This window comes from Ammospiza caudacuta, chromosome 6 (assembly GCF_027887145.1).
Source record: "Ammospiza caudacuta isolate bAmmCau1 chromosome 6, bAmmCau1.pri, whole genome shotgun sequence".
NCBI lineage: Eukaryota > Metazoa > Chordata > Aves > Passeriformes > Passerellidae > Ammospiza > Ammospiza caudacuta.
The window spans coordinates 30,212,349-30,232,499 of record NC_080598.1 but is presented as its reverse complement, the minus strand read 5'-3'; the positions used below and the strand labels follow the sequence as shown (position 1 = coordinate 30,232,499).

General features: G+C 37.1%; 2 protein-coding genes across 3 annotated transcripts in view; one reads left to right on the top strand and one right to left on the bottom strand.

The window, feature by feature from the left end:
• The window catches only part of UBR1 (ubiquitin protein ligase E3 component n-recognin 1), a 59,003-nt gene extending 53,216 nt beyond the window's left edge, over nucleotides 1-5,787 (top strand). For both annotated transcript variants that reach the window (XM_058806194.1, XM_058806193.1), the window contains exons 43-47: nucleotides 1,060-1,116; nucleotides 1,599-1,676; nucleotides 2,334-2,504; nucleotides 2,655-2,756; nucleotides 3,205-5,787. In XM_058806194.1, coding sequence (XP_058662177.1) covers nucleotides 1,060-1,116; nucleotides 1,599-1,676; nucleotides 2,334-2,504; nucleotides 2,655-2,756; nucleotides 3,205-3,346 — 550 coding nt within the window. In that variant the 3' untranslated portion in view covers nucleotides 3,347-5,787. The remainder of the gene's footprint in view (nucleotides 1-1,059; nucleotides 1,117-1,598; nucleotides 1,677-2,333; nucleotides 2,505-2,654; nucleotides 2,757-3,204) is intronic.
• A 4,656-nt stretch (nucleotides 5,788-10,443) lies between these two features.
• On the bottom strand, nucleotides 10,444-16,203 carry LOC131559411 (photoreceptor outer segment membrane glycoprotein 2). Its single transcript, XM_058807759.1, has 3 exons — nucleotides 15,623-16,203; nucleotides 11,708-11,954; nucleotides 10,444-10,710 (listed from the first exon to the last, which is right to left on the bottom strand). Exons 1-3 carry the CDS (start codon nucleotides 16,201-16,203, stop codon nucleotides 10,444-10,446), a joined length of 1,095 nt encoding a protein of 364 aa, XP_058663742.1.
• Between the last annotated feature and the right edge of the window lie 3,948 nt (nucleotides 16,204-20,151).

Sequence of the window (20,151 nt, the reverse complement as noted above, 5' to 3'; positions counted from 1 at the left end):
TTTAACCTCTAGTTGTTTTAATCTTTGTGGTCTAGACAGTCCATATAGCTGACCTAAACAGTTCCCTACATACAGTTTTATTATCATCAGTTCCATTTGTAGTGTATATTATTACATATAAATTTATAGATTTGTTTTTACAAGTAAACTATTAAATGACTTTTTCTTACTTGTTCTTACATATTTGCTTAAAGACATAGAAGTTTTTCTAAGAGAACACAAAAAATATGATGCTTGTGAACATGGGGAAAGATCACTAGAAGCAGGATTAACAAATAGTTACTGTGCTACAGAAAAAGAGATTTCAAGTAGGAGGCTGCGTATTTAACATAATAGTAACAGTTGCCAGATCATCATGCAGGTTTCCGTATGTTTTTTCACAGATTGTTATTTCAGAAGGCTGAATTTGATGATTGTTGAGAAATGTGTTAAATGAAGCATACTAGATTGACCATCTGCTGCAGTTTTTCTCCCTTCTCTTTTTTTTTTTTTTTTTTTTTGGTAGAAATAACTTAAAAGACATCTTAAACATATCAGTTCCTCTCTTCTGTAGCTGGCCACTACCTGCCATTTTTTTGATAGACACATTTGGCCATTCTAAGCAATTATGTAATAAACCATTGTAAAATAGCCATTCGGTGATGGTTATTTAATAAAAGCAGCAAATATTTTTCTATTAGAATGCACAATATTTATTTCTGCTGTATCTTCTAGCATATGTATTTCAAAAGGTGCTGTGTATTGTAGCCCTCGTTGAGGAACTGAGTATGTCTGAAGACTACTTGCATTGTTTAACTCTGTGTAAATCTAGTGGTTTTATGTGCATGATAGTATTTTTAAGTCTTTTTTCACATAGGTTTTTCCTCCTGTATGCAAAACATTCTCCTGATGAAAACTATTAAAAAACACCCCTGTTTTTATCTTGCAAAGTTTTAGGTAGAACTGTCAGTGCTTTTTATCAGTGTTTTGTGTTTGCTTATCACTTACTAGTTTAATTTAATGAACCTAAATGTATATTTTTATCAAATACTGTAATCTGCAAATGTTTGTTTGAAATAGGTGGTGTGCTGATCCAGTGGTGTTAAGTTGTTTGAAAGGGAAAAGCATTGCAATAAGGTAAGCTTGTTGTTGTTGTTTTCTTCTGGTTTTGACTTAAAACACTTGAAAGAATGAAATGCTTATTGTGGGCAAGTCAGACTTCATGTTTTATTCCTTCTGCCCTACTGCTAGAAGTACATTTCTCTTTAAATCTCTTGTTTATTATTCCTCATACATTGACTCTTTATTGAGATTGTACAACATTGTTAGACAAGTAATCTGTCCTGCTCTAGGAAAGACCAAAAGCTAACTGAAATAGGAAATGTCTTCATACATGTATGTTGTATGTGAAATTTAAGTTCAGCACCTTTGCTAGAATATAGAAATGTTGAAGCTCCCATGTGGAGCATCTCATTTGGGATTCCGGGACTGAAGAATTGCTCTAGAATTGTAGACTTCTGCAGAAATGACCAAAAGCTTAGCAGGAGTTTGTGGTTATTTAGTCCATTGTTTGCTTTGATCTTTTTTATTCTCATAATACTTGTATTCCACTTACCCAGGTATCCTAGGAAAAGAAATCATTTAATAGAGCTTCCTGAAGACTACAGTTGCCTTCTGAATCAAGCCTCTCAGTTTAGGTAAGATGTGGCATATTTAGTTGTTTTCTTAGGAGTTTTGTCGCTTTTAGTGAATTTTATATTCTTGCAGTTACTGTAACTGGTATTGAAAGAATACAGAAATTATTTTATAGTGAAGGCGTTGTTATGGTTATACTGACCTATACTAGCACCTGTTCATTTTAAATGTGAAGCACAACAGCTTGCTAAATGAAGTCACTTGTGTTTGATAAGGCAGCATATAAAATTTTTATAGCTTAGTCTGCTGGTCACTTTTCTCCTGCAGAATGTGCATTTGGTTTGGCCATAAGCCCAAAAATTATTTTTGCACTGGACACAACAAGCTCAGATGATGGCACTGTTTTTTGCCAAGAAGTGTGAATCATAGGATAATTGAGGTCAGAAGGGATTTCTGTTGATCATCTAGTTCAACCTCCTACTCAAAGGAGACATCTTGCAGATAATTATTTCAAACAGTGTAAAAATACAACATGAGGAGGCAGATATGTTATTTGATTGTGATATGATATGTCTTAGGCTTTTGTTTGATTGTGATTTGGGGTTTTAAATTGGTTGGATAGGTCTTTTTGGGGTTTTCTTAAGGAACATAAAGCTTTAGTTAAAATTTCTTTTAAAGTTTTGGTTTCTGCTGTGACATGCTGGTTACGCTTCTTTTAGATGCCCACGGTCTTCTGATGATGAGCAAAAGCACCCAGTATTGTGTTTATTCTGTGGGGCAATGCTGTGTTCCCAGAACACTTGCTGTCAGGAGCTGGTGAATGGGGAGGAGCTGGGAGCCTGTACTTCTCATGCTCTTCAGTGTGGAGCTGGAGTCTGCATGTTTCTCAAGTAAGTAGCCAGAAGTCACAACATTGTCAAAGCGTTTGCTTCTTTTTGTCTGAGATAAAGAAACAATACTTTGACATAAATTATAGCTCACCAGAAAGGGAAGATCCTGATTGGAGTTGTATTTTAAATGTAGCTATTCTTTTCTTTAAGAATCAGGGAATGCAAAGTTGTCCTCATTGAAGGTAAAACCAGGGGCTGCTTATATCCTGCACCCTATTTGGATGAATATGGAGAAACAGATCCGGGTCTGAAGTAAGTAAATGCCTGACTTCCTAATTCTCCATTTTTATCTTTTTTTCCTTCTTATACTCATTGGACAACACATTCTTCTGGCTAGTGTGTACAACACTGTATGTAATGCATATCTTGACCTGGGGAACTGATGGCAGTTTCCAGTCAGAAGTGGGTAGTTTATAATGAGAAAATACACTTTTTTAGTACTGTTAAACTTTCTTACTTGTCTCAAGAATGCTTTGTATGCATTTCATCAGAAACATATGAGAACTGCCATTGCTGAAATATCATCACAGAAATGGCAGTCATTGCTTGTCACAAGTAGAGATATTTTTGCATTTCCGACAGACTTGTTTGGAATTTAATTAGTATTTAATTAGTCTAGAGTTAATGTTAGCCTATTAATTGGACAGTTTGTCAGTTGCTATTCTGATATGCTAACTGGTTGTTCTCTTTTCCTCTGAAGAAGAGGAAATCCCCTGCACTTATGTCAGGAGCGTTACCGGAAGCTCCATCTGCTGTGGCAGCAGCACTGCATCATAGAGGAGATTGCCAGGAGCCAAGAAACAAATCAGATCTTCTTTGGATTCAACTGGCAGCTGCTCTGAGTCTCTTGATTTTAGGGAAAACTCTGACCTGTGGCAATGCTTTGGAAAAGGAAAGGAAGGTGGCAGTAAAAAATCTACTCAAGTGGTTTCTGTAGTTCAGACAATTAATTGATGGATTCTCTAGGTTGGATGTATCACTGATGCATTGAAACAGAAACTCGTATCACATATTTTCCTCTTTTTTCCTTTCCAAAAAAAGGAAAATCACATTCTGTAATTATTACTGAACCAGAAATATTTCCATTTTTTTCAGAAGTTCAGATTGTTTTATGTGTTTTCATGAGGACAGTTCCCAAATGCTGTTTTTCAGAGCACACACCACACTTGTCTCTTCCATGACTTGAGAACATATGTAAATGGTGTTGCCAAGAAAAAGCCTCCTTTACCTTCTTCCTGGGTCTATTTCCCAAGCTTAGTGAAGCTTTAAATAGATCGAGATCGTATTGGAGTGGAAGTGGTGCAAGGTCTTTAGTCACCTGCAGCAACAGGTAAAATAAAAAATAAATTTTACAGAAAAAGCTTGTATTCAGATATACCTTGGGATTTAATGAAGAATTTTCATTGATGAATTCTTTAAATGAGAAGTGTGGAATAGATAGTGCATGGAGGGATTACCATCTTGCTTGTTGCATCAAAGAATTAAGTCTGTGCTTTTTGCATTGCCAGAACTGCACTTTATCTAATGAAATTATCCTCCATTAGTGTATATCATAAGAGGTCTGGGGCTTCACCGTTTGCCTAGGTTGTGGTTAGTTTTACTTCTTGTACAGTTTATCTTCTGAGGCCTTCCCCAAGAATCGAAAGAGAAAATACTGCAGGTATGTAGTTGTGGTGTAGCTCCGTAAGCTACCGAGCCAGAGACCTCAGTGAAGTAAACAGCCTTCAAAGCTGTCACTGGACTTAAATCAAGGCCCAAAACCAGCAAGTTTTAGAATCAGAAATAAGTTTGCCCTTATCTAAGGGATTTTCTGCTCGTTATCCTCTGTCACTGTTGTTTGAGCATGTTTTGGAGTCTGCATAAATGAAATTGTGTTTTGGGAGGCATGTTCAGTGGTTCAGTGCCAGGTAGAGCAGAAAAGGGAAGAAAAGGTGGCTAAATCTGTCTCTTTGCCCTTCAGTAGTTAATAGCACATTGTGATTGAACTCTCTCTCAATGATATGTGATTGTGCTTCAGTTCTAAATGTTTGTTGTTCTGTTTTCTGAATTTCAGCCATAATATACATGAGAGAATTTGTAATGTGATGGATACAAACTCTTTCATATGGAAATGGCATCTCCCGAGAAAGTTTGAAGTTGTCACTATCCTTCATTTCCCTGCCCCTTTGCTATTTTTAGATTCTTTGGTGCCATTTAAATCAGGCTTTCAAGGGGACTTTTTCAAATTAATGTCTGAATGTTTTTGTGTGATTTCTTTATTGTTTTCTTTTCTTTTCCCACAATTACGTGAGAGATAGTAGAATCACAATTAATGATTTAGATTTAAATACCATTCTTCTGGGTTTTTTAAAAATGTTTTTTGAGTATGTATGTATGAGTGCACTGCACAGCACCATAATGAATCTAAATATGGAATACCAATGATCTCAAACATTGTTCTGGTTTCAAATACTTTTTAAAAACTTCTGCTGTAATCCTTCCCCAGTGATATAAAAAGTTGGCTTTGATATATTTTCCAGGTATTCTCTTACTTGAAATTAAGACCATTCTCCTTATTTTGATTCTGTCAGATTTTAAACCTGAATATTAAACTCTTAGAAGACAAATATTAATGCTGTTAGTCTTCTCTAAAACATGTTTTAGAGAAGTTTAGAACAGTTGTCATGAAAACTTGCATGCGCTGGTGATTTTTATATCATCAAAACACTGCTTACAAAGAAAAATATTGAATTAAGACTGGCAAATGCCTCATTGGTACCAAACCTGTATTCTCTTACTGTTTCCCTCTGATATTTACATATTCAGTTATCAAGACCTTTCAGTTATCTTGCACTTCACTGATACAAAATTTCCATTATCCAGTATACAGTGAGATCACTTTATTTTGTTTTCTGTCTGAACTGTAGTATACAAGGACAGGAGCTGGTAAGGGCAAGTGAGCTTCTTTAAAGCTCTGGAAATCTCTTTGTAGTTAAAGAAGTGGGAGAGGAAAGTTGAGTTTACATTTGCACATACTAATTTAGCAAATGGGCTCCCCTATAGTTCACTGACTAGCGTGGTCATCTTTCATTTCATAAATTACTATGCAGTTTTGTTCACTGTGAGTATAATCTGTATTTAGTGACTGCAAGATGCTTATGCCACTTATTTCTGTTCCATCCAAGCTGACAGAAGTTATTTGATAATGCACATACTGGTATCTTAAATTGCAAAAATGTAAATTTGAAACTTGTATAATGTTCTTGTGCTTTTGAAATAAAATATCTTGTATATGTATATTTAAAAAAAAAGGAAATAAAGTAACTTCTTGTAGATTATTCAGTTTTTATTTGGAGGCACTTTGGCACCGCACAGTCCATTTTACCAAGTGTGTTATAGTGGTGTCTGTCAGTATGGGAAAGGAGAAGAGCTGGAAAATGGTTGGTAAACTATCAGTTATCCATGTAGGCTGTATCTTGGTCATACTGTAAGGAATGGTAGGATGCCTTTTCTTATGTAAAGATACGCTCCACGTGAAACATGTCCTAGTATTTTACAGATGCAAATTCCTACACTGTCCACATAAATTTCTAAAAGAAGTTAAAAGTACAGAATTTAATATTTATATGCCCTGAAACTGATCTAGTTGAGTGCATCTGGTTTTGTATCTTCTTGAAGAACTGGCTGTACTGTTTGGCAGATACTTAGTCTCTAGAAAGAGAAACTTTATGGTGCTGGTCTCACGTGCTGTGTGATACATACTTTTAAAAAAAAAAAGTGACTTATTATAGACCTAAACAAGCAGTCAAGACATCTTTTACATAGATATGGCCAGTTCTTCTTGCTCTTAAAGTTACAGGCTGCTGGTTGTCATCATGTTCACTGCTTTGTTCAAGCTTTGGGCACCATTTGGGTGTTAATGATGTTGCTTTTTATACTTATTCTCAGTAAATGGTTTTTAAGAACTGATTTCCTGAAAAGGCGACAGGTAGAGGTAGATAGGTTGAAGTCTACTAATAGAAATTTTCTGAAGAAAATTAGAAGAGGAATCCTGTTAATTAAGGGAAAAAAGAAAAGACACAGCAGTATTTCTTGTGTAATAAAAATCTCAATGTACAAAGTTATGTAGAGGAGTATTTTCACTATTATATGCTCTGCATTATGGTTGAAATCCACTTATTTTCTAGACAACAACCTTGAATAATCTCCAATGTAAACTATTCAGATTCATAATACAGCATCTATGCTGTTACTTAGATTCTTCTAACCTATTACTTGACAAGGTGTTCAAAGATTTTATCAAAAATAGAAGTAGTTTAATTTCTGTGGCACAATCTCTTCTCTTTGTTATTATCAGTGTTTTCCAGGTAGGCTAAATTGGAAGGTTCATACAGGAAAAAATGGCTAATAATGAAAATCCACTTCCTTACATGTGTCTCAAATCTAGTTGTTTCTAATCCTAGCTACATTTCTCTGAAGTTGGTTTCAGTACAGTCAAAATCGTTCACGAAAGTGAAGTAAAGGAAATTTGCATTGAAGGAGAGCAAGCTGAAATTCCAAGAGGTGATATATATGTGGTTTTGTGTAACCATGAGTAAGAGACCAGGTACAGAGTTAAACATGAGATATTGAAGTAGGACCTGACTTTTGGTTTTGCTGTTCATGAGATCAGTGTCAAAAAGGAGTATAGTTTGTGCTGTATAAGTACAGGTTGTCAAACAACTTAGAGTCCATCAGACTTAATTTTAGATTTCTAGGCTTTATGCTTGAGTGAATGAGCTGCAGCAAAATGTTGTGAAGCACAAAGTGGGGACTGTGGATTTCATGATCATTTGAAGTCCTTGCTGTATTTGTGAAGATGTGTTGTTAGCCTTTCTCAGAAGACTGCAGAACTTTATCTCCTCCTTAATTGTGCCTGAAATTTAATATTGGCCTCTTTGGGTACAAGAATTGAGATGTTCATCCCAAGGTGATGAAGATCTGCTTGAACTATGTTCATTTAAACAAAATCCTAGATGTGCTGCGTGTTTATATTTCGTACTATTTTTCTCTGTGATCAGCATAGAGCAAGTGTTTTCAGTGGCAATGCTCAAGCTTTTAAGGAAGAGCATGGTACATGCAGTTTCTAAAGAAACTCTCATTGTGCCTTCATCAGAAACTGAACATTACAGTGTTTATTTTATTTTTTAAATTAATAACTTGATAAAGAAGACAGTTTTATGCATAGGTAAGTTCCTTACTCTGGCATTTTCTGTATTGTTATAAATTTTGACTGGATTAGGCATTAGTAACAAATAGGATAACAAGTGTCCCCTGAATCGTATTTATTTCTGTATCTGAGCAGATGCCCTGGCTTAAAGGCTTGGCTCACTAATGCCGTCTCTGTCTTTATGAATTACGGAGAGTTAAAGATGGAGTCTGTGCTGCTGCCTGAGTTTGTTTCCTTGATCCAGTGCCTCTGGTGTGAAATACTACAGGAAACCTAAACGGTCATGACAGGTGCTAGAAAGGAAGCTGGGATATGTAGGGTGTAGCACTTCCCATGTTCTGAGGAAATCAGTAAATACAAAGCAAAGAAGAAAGCATTTATTAACAAAAGTAAATTTTATCCTGATACTGTGAAGTGAGCTATTATCTTTTTGTAATGTATCCCTATCGGGGGAGACTCTGAATGCCTAGACAGGATAGAAATTAGCAGTCGAATGACTTAGTGATTACTGGTAATAGGTCAGACAAGAACTGTTGCCTGTGAGATGTATGCTGAAAGTAAGCTAATTTCAAAACCAGTCACATTCCACTGCTGCAGTTTAGCTGAGAGACAAAGTTTAATATGCTAAATGCTGCTGAATCCTTTACGGTAAAATGTGTTTTGTTCATATGCAAGTAAATTAGCTGTGTGGGGGCCAGAGAAAATTGTATAGCTGGATACTTACACCTCTGCTCTTTGTGGTAATGTGTTACAGCTGCTGCTGGATGGCATTTTTTTGTCTTGATAAAGATGCTGAGGCTGGCTCATCAGTTCACTCTTCCTTCCAAATGTATTTTTTCAGAGCAGACTCTTGACAAACCCATTAACTTGAAAGCTATCAAATGAGTGAGCTTACGGTTCTTATAATTCTACAAGCTTTAGTTATTGAGGTCTAGGACTGTTGTACCAAAAATAGAATAAAATTGTCTTGAGGAAGTGACTATTGACTCACCAGATGACACTTGGCATACTTATCTGAAAAAAATTACACTGTATTTAAAGAAAAACATGCAAAATCTGATTAGTTAGCAATACAAGGAGTGTCTTTTCCCTGATCTCTCAAGGAACCACAACTCTCTGCATTCATTCATTTCCAGCCTGTATCATCAGCTAATTATAGAGCTGCTGGTAAGTACTTCTGGCTTCCAGAAATGGCTGAAGGAATTACACACCAGTTAAGTTTTAATCACCCACTGGGCAAAGTGATTGCAAGGAAGACAAGAAGTAGGCATACAGGTAAGTGCAGTGCAAAGGGGAGAATTAAGAGTTCTTGTAGAAAGAAGTCTCAGTTTATAAATCTAGTTCTTTGAAGGGGTTTTAATATACTTAAGTGTAGGCCTATCATGTTGGGCAGTGAAGGAATTACAGTTGAAATTATGGTCATGCACATAGACTCCTGGAATTACACTACAGATTATTGCATTGCACAATTTATTTACAATATATCCTTATAGTATAATTTTTGCTTTTTCTCATGGGATACAACAGTATTTAGGTAGAGAAATTTTTACTGTTATTTTGAACAGTTTCAAAAGCAGGAATGGCTTTATTTAAAATATTTCAGTGATAAAATTTTGTTTACTTCATTATCTAAAGAATGCACTCCCAGCAGTAACATGTAAAATATTTCATTTGGTCTTTCCACCTCTGTTTTTTATTGGTACTTTTCTCCTGCTGACTATTAATGATCAGTTACAGTCCTAGGGCATCCTGTAACTTCAGGTGTTTTATGCATTGAAAGCTTTCACTCCATGCATTGACAGAGCTCCTGAGGACTGTAGCAGGGGCATGATGTGCAAGCTGTCAGTCTGTCTGCCTTCATTGATTACAAACCTCTTACCTTCCCACCCCTGGATCAGTGTGCTAAGTACTTTTGAAACTAGGAGCTTTCAAGCATCTAGGATCATCAGCGTTTGTTTCATAGAAAGTATCTACTTGTTTTTAAACTTGTGCTATCACATGCTAGTTGGAAGTTTAAATACCCCTGCACAAGCCAGCAGTTTTCTTAAGCAGAGAACTCCTCTCAGTTGTACTCTGACTTTCAGGGAAGTGGGGCAACTAGCATTGCCTAAACTATTGGAGGGGAAAGTGAAAAGGTACTTCAGACATTTTGGGAAAAACAAGTGAAATACTTTTGTGGTAACTTTTATTGACTTCACCTGAATTTCATATACATGGTGGATTCTTGTAGGCTGTCATATATGTATATTTTTGTTAAAATTTCCCCTTTCCTAACTTGCACCAGCAGAATCTTCAGGTTTTATCTTCTTTTTTACAAATAAGCTTTTTATCCAGTGTAATAATTTCTTTTGGGATTTCCCTGCTCCTGAGATTTTATAGGTGTAATGACATCTTTGGTTCCTATTCAACTAATCTGTATGTTTGTACATGTAGACTCACCTTGTCTGAAATATTTGCTTGTGCATAATGATTATTGTGATGCATTCAGACCATGATAGAAGTCTCTAAGTAAAGTAGAGAAAGTGGGGGAGATTCCAGAAATTTCTTGCAGTGTTGAGAATCAGGAATTTTACAAGTAAAAACACATCCATCCAAAGAAGTATCAGCATTTTTGGAGCTGTCACCAGTCTGGTTTGTTCAATTGTTTTACTAGTTTTTCTACTTTTTTTTCCCCACCAGATAAAATCTGGTGACTGTAGGACTGTAATAGAGCAAAGCTACACTTGTGATGTCATTTCTTGGAAGATTTGCCTACCTAGCTGCAGGGATAGATTTTGTTGTAATATTAGTTTTGTCACAGTCTGTGTTTTGAACATTAATGTTGGGGTCGTTCATGCCTGAGACAGTGGAGATTTGGTTGGCTTTGCCGAGATTCTTAATGATGTTGATGTTGTATTTGGCAGTTTCCACAAAACTATTTTCTAGTAACCAACCATCTGATTCACCCTCCAGATCTCCTAGCAGAAGGACATTCTTCATGGCTGTCTGCAGGTACCGGACACCAATGAGTACAGAGAGCTGTAAGAAACAGTTCGTGGTTAAACAGCTGAAATTGCAGCCTGTCCTATCGCTCAGTTTTCTGACTTGTGTGTTTACAGGCCTCATAACTGTGTAAAGCAGACAGACTCTTTATCCTAACAATATGTCTAACCACTTTTCCAGTTAATTACATTTTAAAAGAAAGATAGCAGGGAGAGATGGATTGATTCTCTCTTCATTCTTCAGGTAGCAATCCTCCTTGCATATAAATACCTAGAATTCCTTGTGAACCTTGTGGCCTCAGAGACTGCAACTAACTGATGTCAAATGGATGATCAACTAATGGATCCATCAGTCACTAGGAAAGAAAAAATTGTAGTATGTTAATTTCAGTGGATTTTTTTTTCCACTGACATAGATTAAATCAGTATTTCTTCTGAGGAGGTTTAATTATTCCCTTGTAAGCCATATGTGTCAAGCATGCCAAGGCATGAAAATTAAGAAGGATGGCAGAGGCTGAAGTCTAAGCTTAGGAAAAAGTTCCACTTTCATTGTTCTGTTGGAATCAGGATCAGCTTGTCAATATTTAAGGGAACACAGAGAGCTGCCTCACAGCTTTTCACATGCTTCAGGTTATTTCTGCCACCACAACCCCTCCTAGAACTGCCTGAGGACTGTTGTGAACTACTTAAATTACAATGTTAATATTTATGTAATAAAAAGAGCAATAGTCAGAAAACTAAAACATGCTAAAAAGGTAAGAAAACTATTGGAGCCTGTGCCATTGGGGAGTCCTTTACTTGCAGATGACAACATCCAGAGAGCTCTTCCTTATAGACGTCAGCAGGAACACTGCAGCTTTGCAGGCGTGTAGCTTGCCTGTGATGTGCTTATTTTGATTGCATAACCAGCAGCCCAATCTACTTCTAAAGGGATGATATGCCACGACTGCAAGTACTGTCTATATGGTGAAACTATGTGATATGAAAAGGAGGCTTTGAGATATTAATAAAATGCTCATTTTTGTGAGACTTACCTCGAACAACCAAATAAGCAATGCTGCAATGCCAATGGATCTCATGATACCAGTGTAGTAATCCAGCAGGGCCTGTCTGCACCCCTTCATCCAGATATTGAGCTCCTCTGTGAGGAAATCATAGTTGTAGTGAGCGCTGTTGTTTGTCAGCTGGTACTGGATGCAGGGCCGAGGTGAGCTGGGATTGCAGCAGCTGAAGGGGACTCCATCCACCAAAAACTTCCCGTCAACGTTGCTCTTCAGACGGCTGCAACAGGACAAAGTCTGGGCATTACAAACCTGGTGACAGCAGCAGGCAGTGCCTGTGATTTTAGAATAACACAACTCTGTTGCAATGTAGGCCTCTCCAACATAACAAAAGGAAAATGAGGATATACTTTCGACTGGCAAAGTTGTTTACTGCAGGAACACTGAATATTGAATTAAAGTGTGGTGTAGGAGATGTTGCCTTTTTAGGTATCTTTGTGCTGAATACTAAAGACAATTTTTGGACTTGTTTATCTTGGTGGAATTCTAATGGAAGTTATATCCCTGTAAATCCTGTATTTCACTACTTCTGGATTAATTTTTCAGCATAATCATTCCATGAGAGGGATCCTAATACAAGAACAACTTTGTATGCCACAGGAAGCACTGGAAATCATCTGCTGGCCTTTTGCCACTGTACCCATTGCAAGGACTGGTCCGGCACATGTTTTGAGACTAATTCACAAGGAAAATTCTACTTATTGTAACTTCACTTTCTGTAACTTTAAGAAATGTATTTGTTGCTAAAAATACTCATTTCCCTCCTCTATAAATCAGGTGGAAAACAAGTGGTGAAAGAAGAAAGATAAAGGGGAATAGGAAAAAAAATTATAGGATGGGCAGAGAACACAGTCTCAAATTAACCAAGATTTTCTGGAAGATAAATGAATCTTTGGCATCTGTTTTCTTCCGAGAAAGAGATTTTTCCAGAAACTGGACAGTGTCTAAGATGCTGAGAGACACACTCACACCTTGGGGAAGCAGCCTCTAAGCATGTATCTATTCTTATGCTTGGTGGAAAAGGCTAATTTCCTGAGACAGCCCTATCGGTGAAAACCATGTTCTGGTTTATCAAGTCCAGGCCATTTACCCTTTGTAAGGGGACCGGAATACAGGATAGATAATTCCACTTAGATATACAGCATTCACTATTTGTCAGTAGTAAATTTTCTATTATTTTCCAAAACTTACTCATTTATTAATGTTTGCAAATAATATTTTTCTGTTCCAGTACAGCTGATCTAAATGAGAGGGAAGGAAATCATTAAAAGAAGCTCATTAGGTAAACAGAGCAGAAACACTGTGGTCCAGTCTTGACCTGGAATTTGGGGCCTTCAAATGTAACACAAGTTGCTAGGAAGCTCAGTATTTGTGTCAGTGCTATGATGGCAGAAAAATTGCTTTTGTTTTATTGCTGTGAGCCCACTAAATACAACCTCCCTTTTTGTTTCTTCTTCTTTTCTTCCTCTAATTTGGGTTGTAGTGGGGATTTTTTTGTTTTACTTAAAATTCTCTCAAAAACATTTTCCTCAAAGTTCTTTCCAGGTAAACCAGGAAGTTCACCTGCCATTTCCTGCTCCAGTAAGGAGTGGGATAGGCATGAATTTTTCTCCATTTTCAAGTCTAGCTTTTCATTTTGTTGCCACCATATCCCTGGCTGAAGTGTGTGAGCCATGTTGTGGGCATAGGCAGAACCAAGCACTGGAAGGGAAGGGAGCCGGAGAGGCACAAACCAGAGGGCTCCAGTGTGGGAGGAGAAGAGAAAGTTCACAGAGGAGAGAAAGACTGGCACATTGTGAAAGGGAAGATCTTACCTGGGATGGCAAAAGGCCCTCCATGTTTCAAGGTATTATATATATTTAATGACCCCAATATAGTACAGCATTTAAGATGGTTGAAATACAATCTCTTAAACTCTTTTGATTTCAAGCATCAATTAAAACACTTTCTTTTGTTCCGGGAGTGGTATAAAGAGGAGTCCTTTCTACTGCCAACAGTAGCAGTTTTCAGACTTGGGTTATATCCTCCTGCCACTGTGTTTCCTCTGCTAGTGGTAAATTAAAAAAATATTTCATTTGTGTCTTGGTACTGTTAGAAGGGAAGACTTCAGTAAAAGAATTGGTGGAGCTACACATTCACTGCTATTTGCTGTTACAATTCAAAGTAGTTATGGTATTGTAAAGCAAATCTTTGCTTTTGAGCAAAGATGGTTTTTACCCAACCAAAGCAATGGTAGCATTGTAGTGCCGTAACCTCATGTTCCTACTGTTCCCACTGACTGTTTCCATGCCTTGTTAAATTGTGGTGTTGGCAAGAGATCTGTAGAAGAGGGTTTTGCAGGAAGGTGAAAAGTTCAGTTTTGCAAAGCTTACATGTGAGTTCACAGTATATCAGATCTCACCTGCTTTGCCTCTTGATCTACAAACTACTGACACAGAGTACAAGTTGAAACCAAGAAAGACTTGGTTCCTTCTCCATCCTTTCAGAACATTACCAGCTGGGCTTTGCTTCCAAGTATTTCATATCAAATGTTTCACTAGTAGATTTTTGGAAGTCATGGTATAGTTTTGTTATACAGTACCAACTTGGATTCTGCCAGTCAAGATAAAATTAAGCAACTATCCACAGCAAAAGACATTTACAAATTACTTTGCTCACACACGTTTCACTGCCACCTTCTGCCTAAATGGGGCAAAACCTAACTGACAGTGTATTCTCAAAACAACGGCAGAGCACAGAGGAGCCTGCAGAATAAAACACAACTTAATTAAAACCCTGGGTAAAACATTACTGTTTCTGCCTCTCTCACAGAAATAAAAGGAAGTATATTTTACTTTTGACCTCACACTAAGCTACTACTCCTAAATTCCCAGGGATAGTCTTTGTTGTCATGTCACTTTTCAGCATAGACCCAAGACTTGAAACAGCTCTGGTCAGTCTGTTTTGTGTGACACTTTCTAACTTCTCTCTCTTGAGAATGCCTGTATTGCTTTATTTCCACAGACAAGTGTCTTCTGTATGCTGATGCCCTCTTGTTTCTATTCTCCTAGGTCCTGCCCTCTGGTATATTTGCAGCTCTCTATATATGCTTTGCTTATGCTGGCAGTTTCAAATTGCAAATTCTGTAAAATTAAGACCTTTGGCCTCCTTTTCTCTGGCTTTAAACTGTCACTGATTTTTGAGTTCAACAAAATGTAGCATTTACAAATGCCAGTCAAGCTCTTTCCATTTGTCTTTCCTGGGAATACGAAGCTACTACTCTCTTGTCAGTGAAGACCTTTTTCAGCTTTAGAAGAATTATTACAGACTGGATTGTTTACTTTTGTAAGTAAATTTTTTTTTTTAATTTTTACCTTTTCTGTAAGTATTACCACTCTTCTTTTTGTGCATATAATTTCACAGTTGCTACATCATGTGAAGCACCACCAGCAGAAAGAAATGGGGGATTTCTGCTTTTTATGCAGTATATGTGGTGTTTGGCAGTTTCTCACATGTGAACGTACAGATTTGAACTTGGGATTGCAAAGTCTAATACCTTGAAGAAGAGGGGTCTTTCAGTGCTTAGAATTTACTGTGCAACGTACTGATAGTACAATCCTTTTTTTCTTACTGTTATCAGCTCACAATAAATGAAATTCAAAATTTGAGGTAGCTAATTCACCACACTGAAAAAGGAAATACATCTTTGCTTTGTTTAGCATCCCTAAAGGCTTAGCAAAGGGCAGCTTTTGATTGTGCATGTATTTAGCATATTTTAGCATATTTTGTGAGTAACCTAGTCATTCTACATTTTTTGAAATTATGATGCAAAGGTCCAGAAAAAAGGGCTTTCCAGTCCCAAAAGAGTTTTTCTTCTAGATTTTTTTGCTGTGACTAATAAATACTTACTCCAGAACCTCCTTGGAAGCCATATTCAGATACCGAGGAGATACCCACTGAATTTCAAACCAGTCTCTAAAGCCATTGTTTCCACAGCAACGGAATCCAATTTGTAACAAATCCACTGTTTTCTTTAAGAAACATCGCCCAGGTATGTCTGTGTCTTTATAGAACTTAATGGCATCCCTCAGTCCCAGATAGAGAGACTCTTCCAGCTCGTTCCTCATGGTATAGCACATGAGAGCACCCACCAGGATGCAGAAGGTAAAACAGAAGGTACATACGATGTAGGGCAGCATTACTAGTTTCCAGCGAGAGAACTTGTTTGCATCTGAGCAGTCATAGCAGATTTTGCCACCCAGAAAGTTGATGATACATGCTATGACCCCTACAGAGATCAGCATGTTGGGGACAGAGTTAATGTCCCCTTTTGCCATCACTTCATTGCGCTTCTTGATCTCTATTTTCAGAAAGAGGCCAAGACTGAAGAGAATGATCCCACTCACTACAGAAACCCAGTTGAGGATCCATAAGATCTGAGCCAATTTGTCCCTCTTGGTTTTGGTGAATTTGACTTTGAGGACAGCCATAGTCAGACACGCATTAGGAAAAGAAGCGTAGGTCAAGGGAAGCTCATAAGCTGATTACGAGCATGGATCCAAGGCGTGCAGTGGAAATCTGAAGAAGAGGGAGAGAGATTACTGTCTGTTTGACCAGGTATTTATAGAGCCTACAAAGAACCTCCTGTACAGCCTCACGCACTCTGAGTCCTGCCAAGGGAGTGCCCCCGTGATTTTTTTTTTTAAGTGATTCACATTGTTACAAAATATAAGTAGTAATTTTTAATTGCTGTAGTTGGTCCTTAGAACTAAGCGAATATTATGAACAGAGACTCTGAATTCCTATGAATTTTTGTCAAGACCAATTTTGTGTGCAGACCTGATATCTAAAAGTGAACTGGCCTGATGTCCTTCCCTTCAGAAGACTCCCAGCATCTTTCCCTTCTACTTGTTGCCTGTACTTTTTTTAACAATTACACATATTTATTATTATTAGATTCCTGTGTTATGGTCAGGTTTGTGTTCAAAAGGTGAATAAACATATATACAGCCTTTTTTTTTTCTTTCCAGAAATCTTGCTTGTCTTGTTCCTTTGGCAACTTTCATTAGAGTGATTTTATATTGTAAAATTCAGCATTATATAATTATACGGTAATTTAATTCCAATAATACAATGGCATTTATAAACAGTAAAATGTAATCCTGTAAATCTGGGGAAATAGAAAATATCATGCTGCTTATATATCTCTAAGTTAGTGGATGCTATTACTGAATAAAACTTACATCAGCAAAAACAGCATGAAAAACACCTGGGGCAGACAAGCTGGACAGAAGTAGGGCTGCACTGACCCAGTAGAGGGTCCCCAGCTGCAGTGAAGCTTAGCATTGGATAAGCAGATTGTTGCAGAGTGCAGTTGGAAAAGGTAACAGAATCCCAGCATCTTCATGTGTTTATGTCAGAAGGAATCAGTTCAGTTTGTACAGGCAAGGAATAGGTTGTGTGATTCATATTAGGATATGGTTAAATATCTTCATACACTAAGATTTTAAGGCCTGTGATATCTAATTAATTCAAGTTTCATTTATTTACTCCTGCATTTACAGAGAAAACTAATTCCTCTTAAAGCTATTCAGCTCTGTGTATCTTTTGTACAATACAGAGAATAGTGTGCAAAATGCACAGTATTTTTCCTTATCAGTCTATTTCCAGAGGTGTTGAGGCCAACAGCTTTCTGAATTTTAAAGTTCAGAAATATGGTCCTAATTGTAATGATTGTTAAGGTTGATTATTAATTATGACTGAATATTTATTGTGATCATATTGTGATAATCATATAAATTATAGACACCTTACAGAAATGTCCAGAGAATAGTCATTTATAAAATTCCACCACTTGCTTCACACCATTTTTCTCCAGTACTGTTCAGACCTATTTGAAGGGATCATGCTCTGGTGGTACAGAATTAAGCCTCCCTATGAGTTCAGCTGACAGCCTGAATAAGCCTGCTAAGCCTGGAGACAGTATCTTTGATTGCTTCACCAGTTAAGCAGTTTGTGACTTGACCTTAAATAACTGTAAATGGTGGCTGCTAATAGATCTATTTGCCCCTGATGCCTAGGCCTCAGAGCTCACAACAGCGAGAATCTGTTGTGAAATTTACTGATTGCTGATACACAGCTCATGTTCAATGGCCAGCACACATGAATGCATCACTCACTGTTCATTTCTGAATGCTATAACTGTGGCTCACCTAATTGCCTGAAGAACACCACAGATGCAACAAATGTCTCAAAATTGTTCAGCACACATTTAGTTACAGTGTCACTGAAAACACCCTACTTGCTAAACATATTTAATTTTACCATTTGGACAAAAGTTGTAAATAGTTCTACTCTACTTAAAATTAATCTACTCCAGAGGCATTGTTGCTTTTGGAAGATACAGATTTGAGACTTTGTCATATTCTAGCTGTAAAGAAATTTGAAGTTTAGTTCCATCAGCGAGGATACATTCAATCTCATGGAGCTATTCCATCCCCAATTTTCAGATGCCTGATGTTTAAAAAAAGTTAAAAACTTCCGTGCAAGAAAAATTCTCCTAGTAATTCCTTGTCTCCAGACATTCTCATGAGGCATTCTTAGCTTCCTTTGTGAATTTTTAGTATTGTTGTAGGATCATATTTCATGGAATATTGACATTTATCTTACAGTGCTACCCACACCAGCAGCATAAGATCTGTGATTTCATGGAGTCCTAGTGCCAGATAAAGGGGTGGAATGACTGGTTGTTGTAGTTCAAAGGCCACTTGTTGACTGACCCTGGCTGTCACTGATATGCTTGGGATTGATCTTTGGGAGACACTACTACTCATGAAATCCTGAGTGCATTGAGTCTGGGACAGAAGAGCAAGTGATCTATTCCATTCCTTGTTCCTAGCGTTCTACATGGATACTTATGTTAAGATTTTCACCTGTGCTGACAGTTTACTGAATTTATTACTGATAATAAGACTCTCTTCACATCAGGAAGAATTTTATAAATGCATCATAACATTATTCTTTCCCTGTTTAACAAAGTATTGAATACATTTATCAGTGTAAGATCTATTGTAACACATGCACAGCTGTGCAGTATAATTTTTTGAGCACCATGAAGAAAGTTTTTCCAGCTGAAAGAGCTGAACTGCAGTTATGAGCTAAAAATGTCAGTCTTGCTCTGCAACATGTGTCTGTTCTTCTCCAAGTCATAGTTGGCAGTGGGTTACTGTAAAGCCACAAATGCTCCCAGCATTTCAATGGAACTAACGCCTCTGTCATAGTTCTTAAAAACCTGTGCATGTGAGCCACTTCCGAGTTATGAATCATATACACACAGACATACTTTCCCCAGCTATGGGACAGTAAACTGGCTTTTATTCTATAAAGGGAGAAATACTTCTTTCAACAAAAAAAGACAAATAAATGTGGAAATCTCTCCCATACATTCAATACTGTTCTCAAGCTTTCTTTGTCTAATTAAAATTGATTTAACTTTAAACACAGCTTCCATCACCATACAATTTGCTTCCAAGATGTCACCTAGCTGTTCCTTTGCTATCAAATTCCCCTAACTATATTGAAGAAGACTTAGCATAGCTATTTTAAAATAATATTTACTTATTAGATACAAATTGTTCACAGAAATTTTGCAATTTTGTCATAAACAAGTCACATCTTACCGATTTTGCTAAAATCTGCTATTTAACTAAACACACATTGCCATTTGTGACATTATAAAAGAAACCACTAACCTGCTTCAGAGGACTGAACAGGATCTTGAAACTGGAAACTTGTTGAATTCAATGGAGAAAATACCTGAATTGGACATCCTGAAAATGGCTGAAATACTGATTTCCTGATGTTTCTGTAGTTGCTCTGTCTTCACACTGACTCACCAATGAAGATGGAGAAAACCACTTCAACTCTCCTGCCTGTGGTAATCTCTCCTTCATCTCTAATCGTAGGTAAGAGATTTATTTCAAGGTTCTAATGCCACCAGATTAAATCCTACAAAACAGGCCACTTAACTGAGTGTGAACTGAGATCTCACCAACAAAATGGTTTATAGGACTTTGTTTGACTGTTTTACCCTGCTGGAGATTTGGGCTAGTAAGCAACAGAACTGTTTTTCAGTACCTGCCAATGTCTTCAATAGCTCTTAACTTGTTTTTAACAATAAATATGCCTTCAAAGGAGGGAAGAATGAGAATAATGAAACTTTGTGATTCTGTGGGAAGGGAAAATCTATCTTAGGCAACTATTATTTATATCCATTATTATGCTCCTTACCCATCATTCCATACTTTGTTGTTTTGGATGCAATTTTCTGTTCTCTGTGCATTGAATGTGATTGTCCTAGAAAAGAATTCAAGTATCCAAGAGCAATTGGATCATCTGTATGATTCACGGTAGGTTCTGGCTTAGGAAGCTTTCCAGGT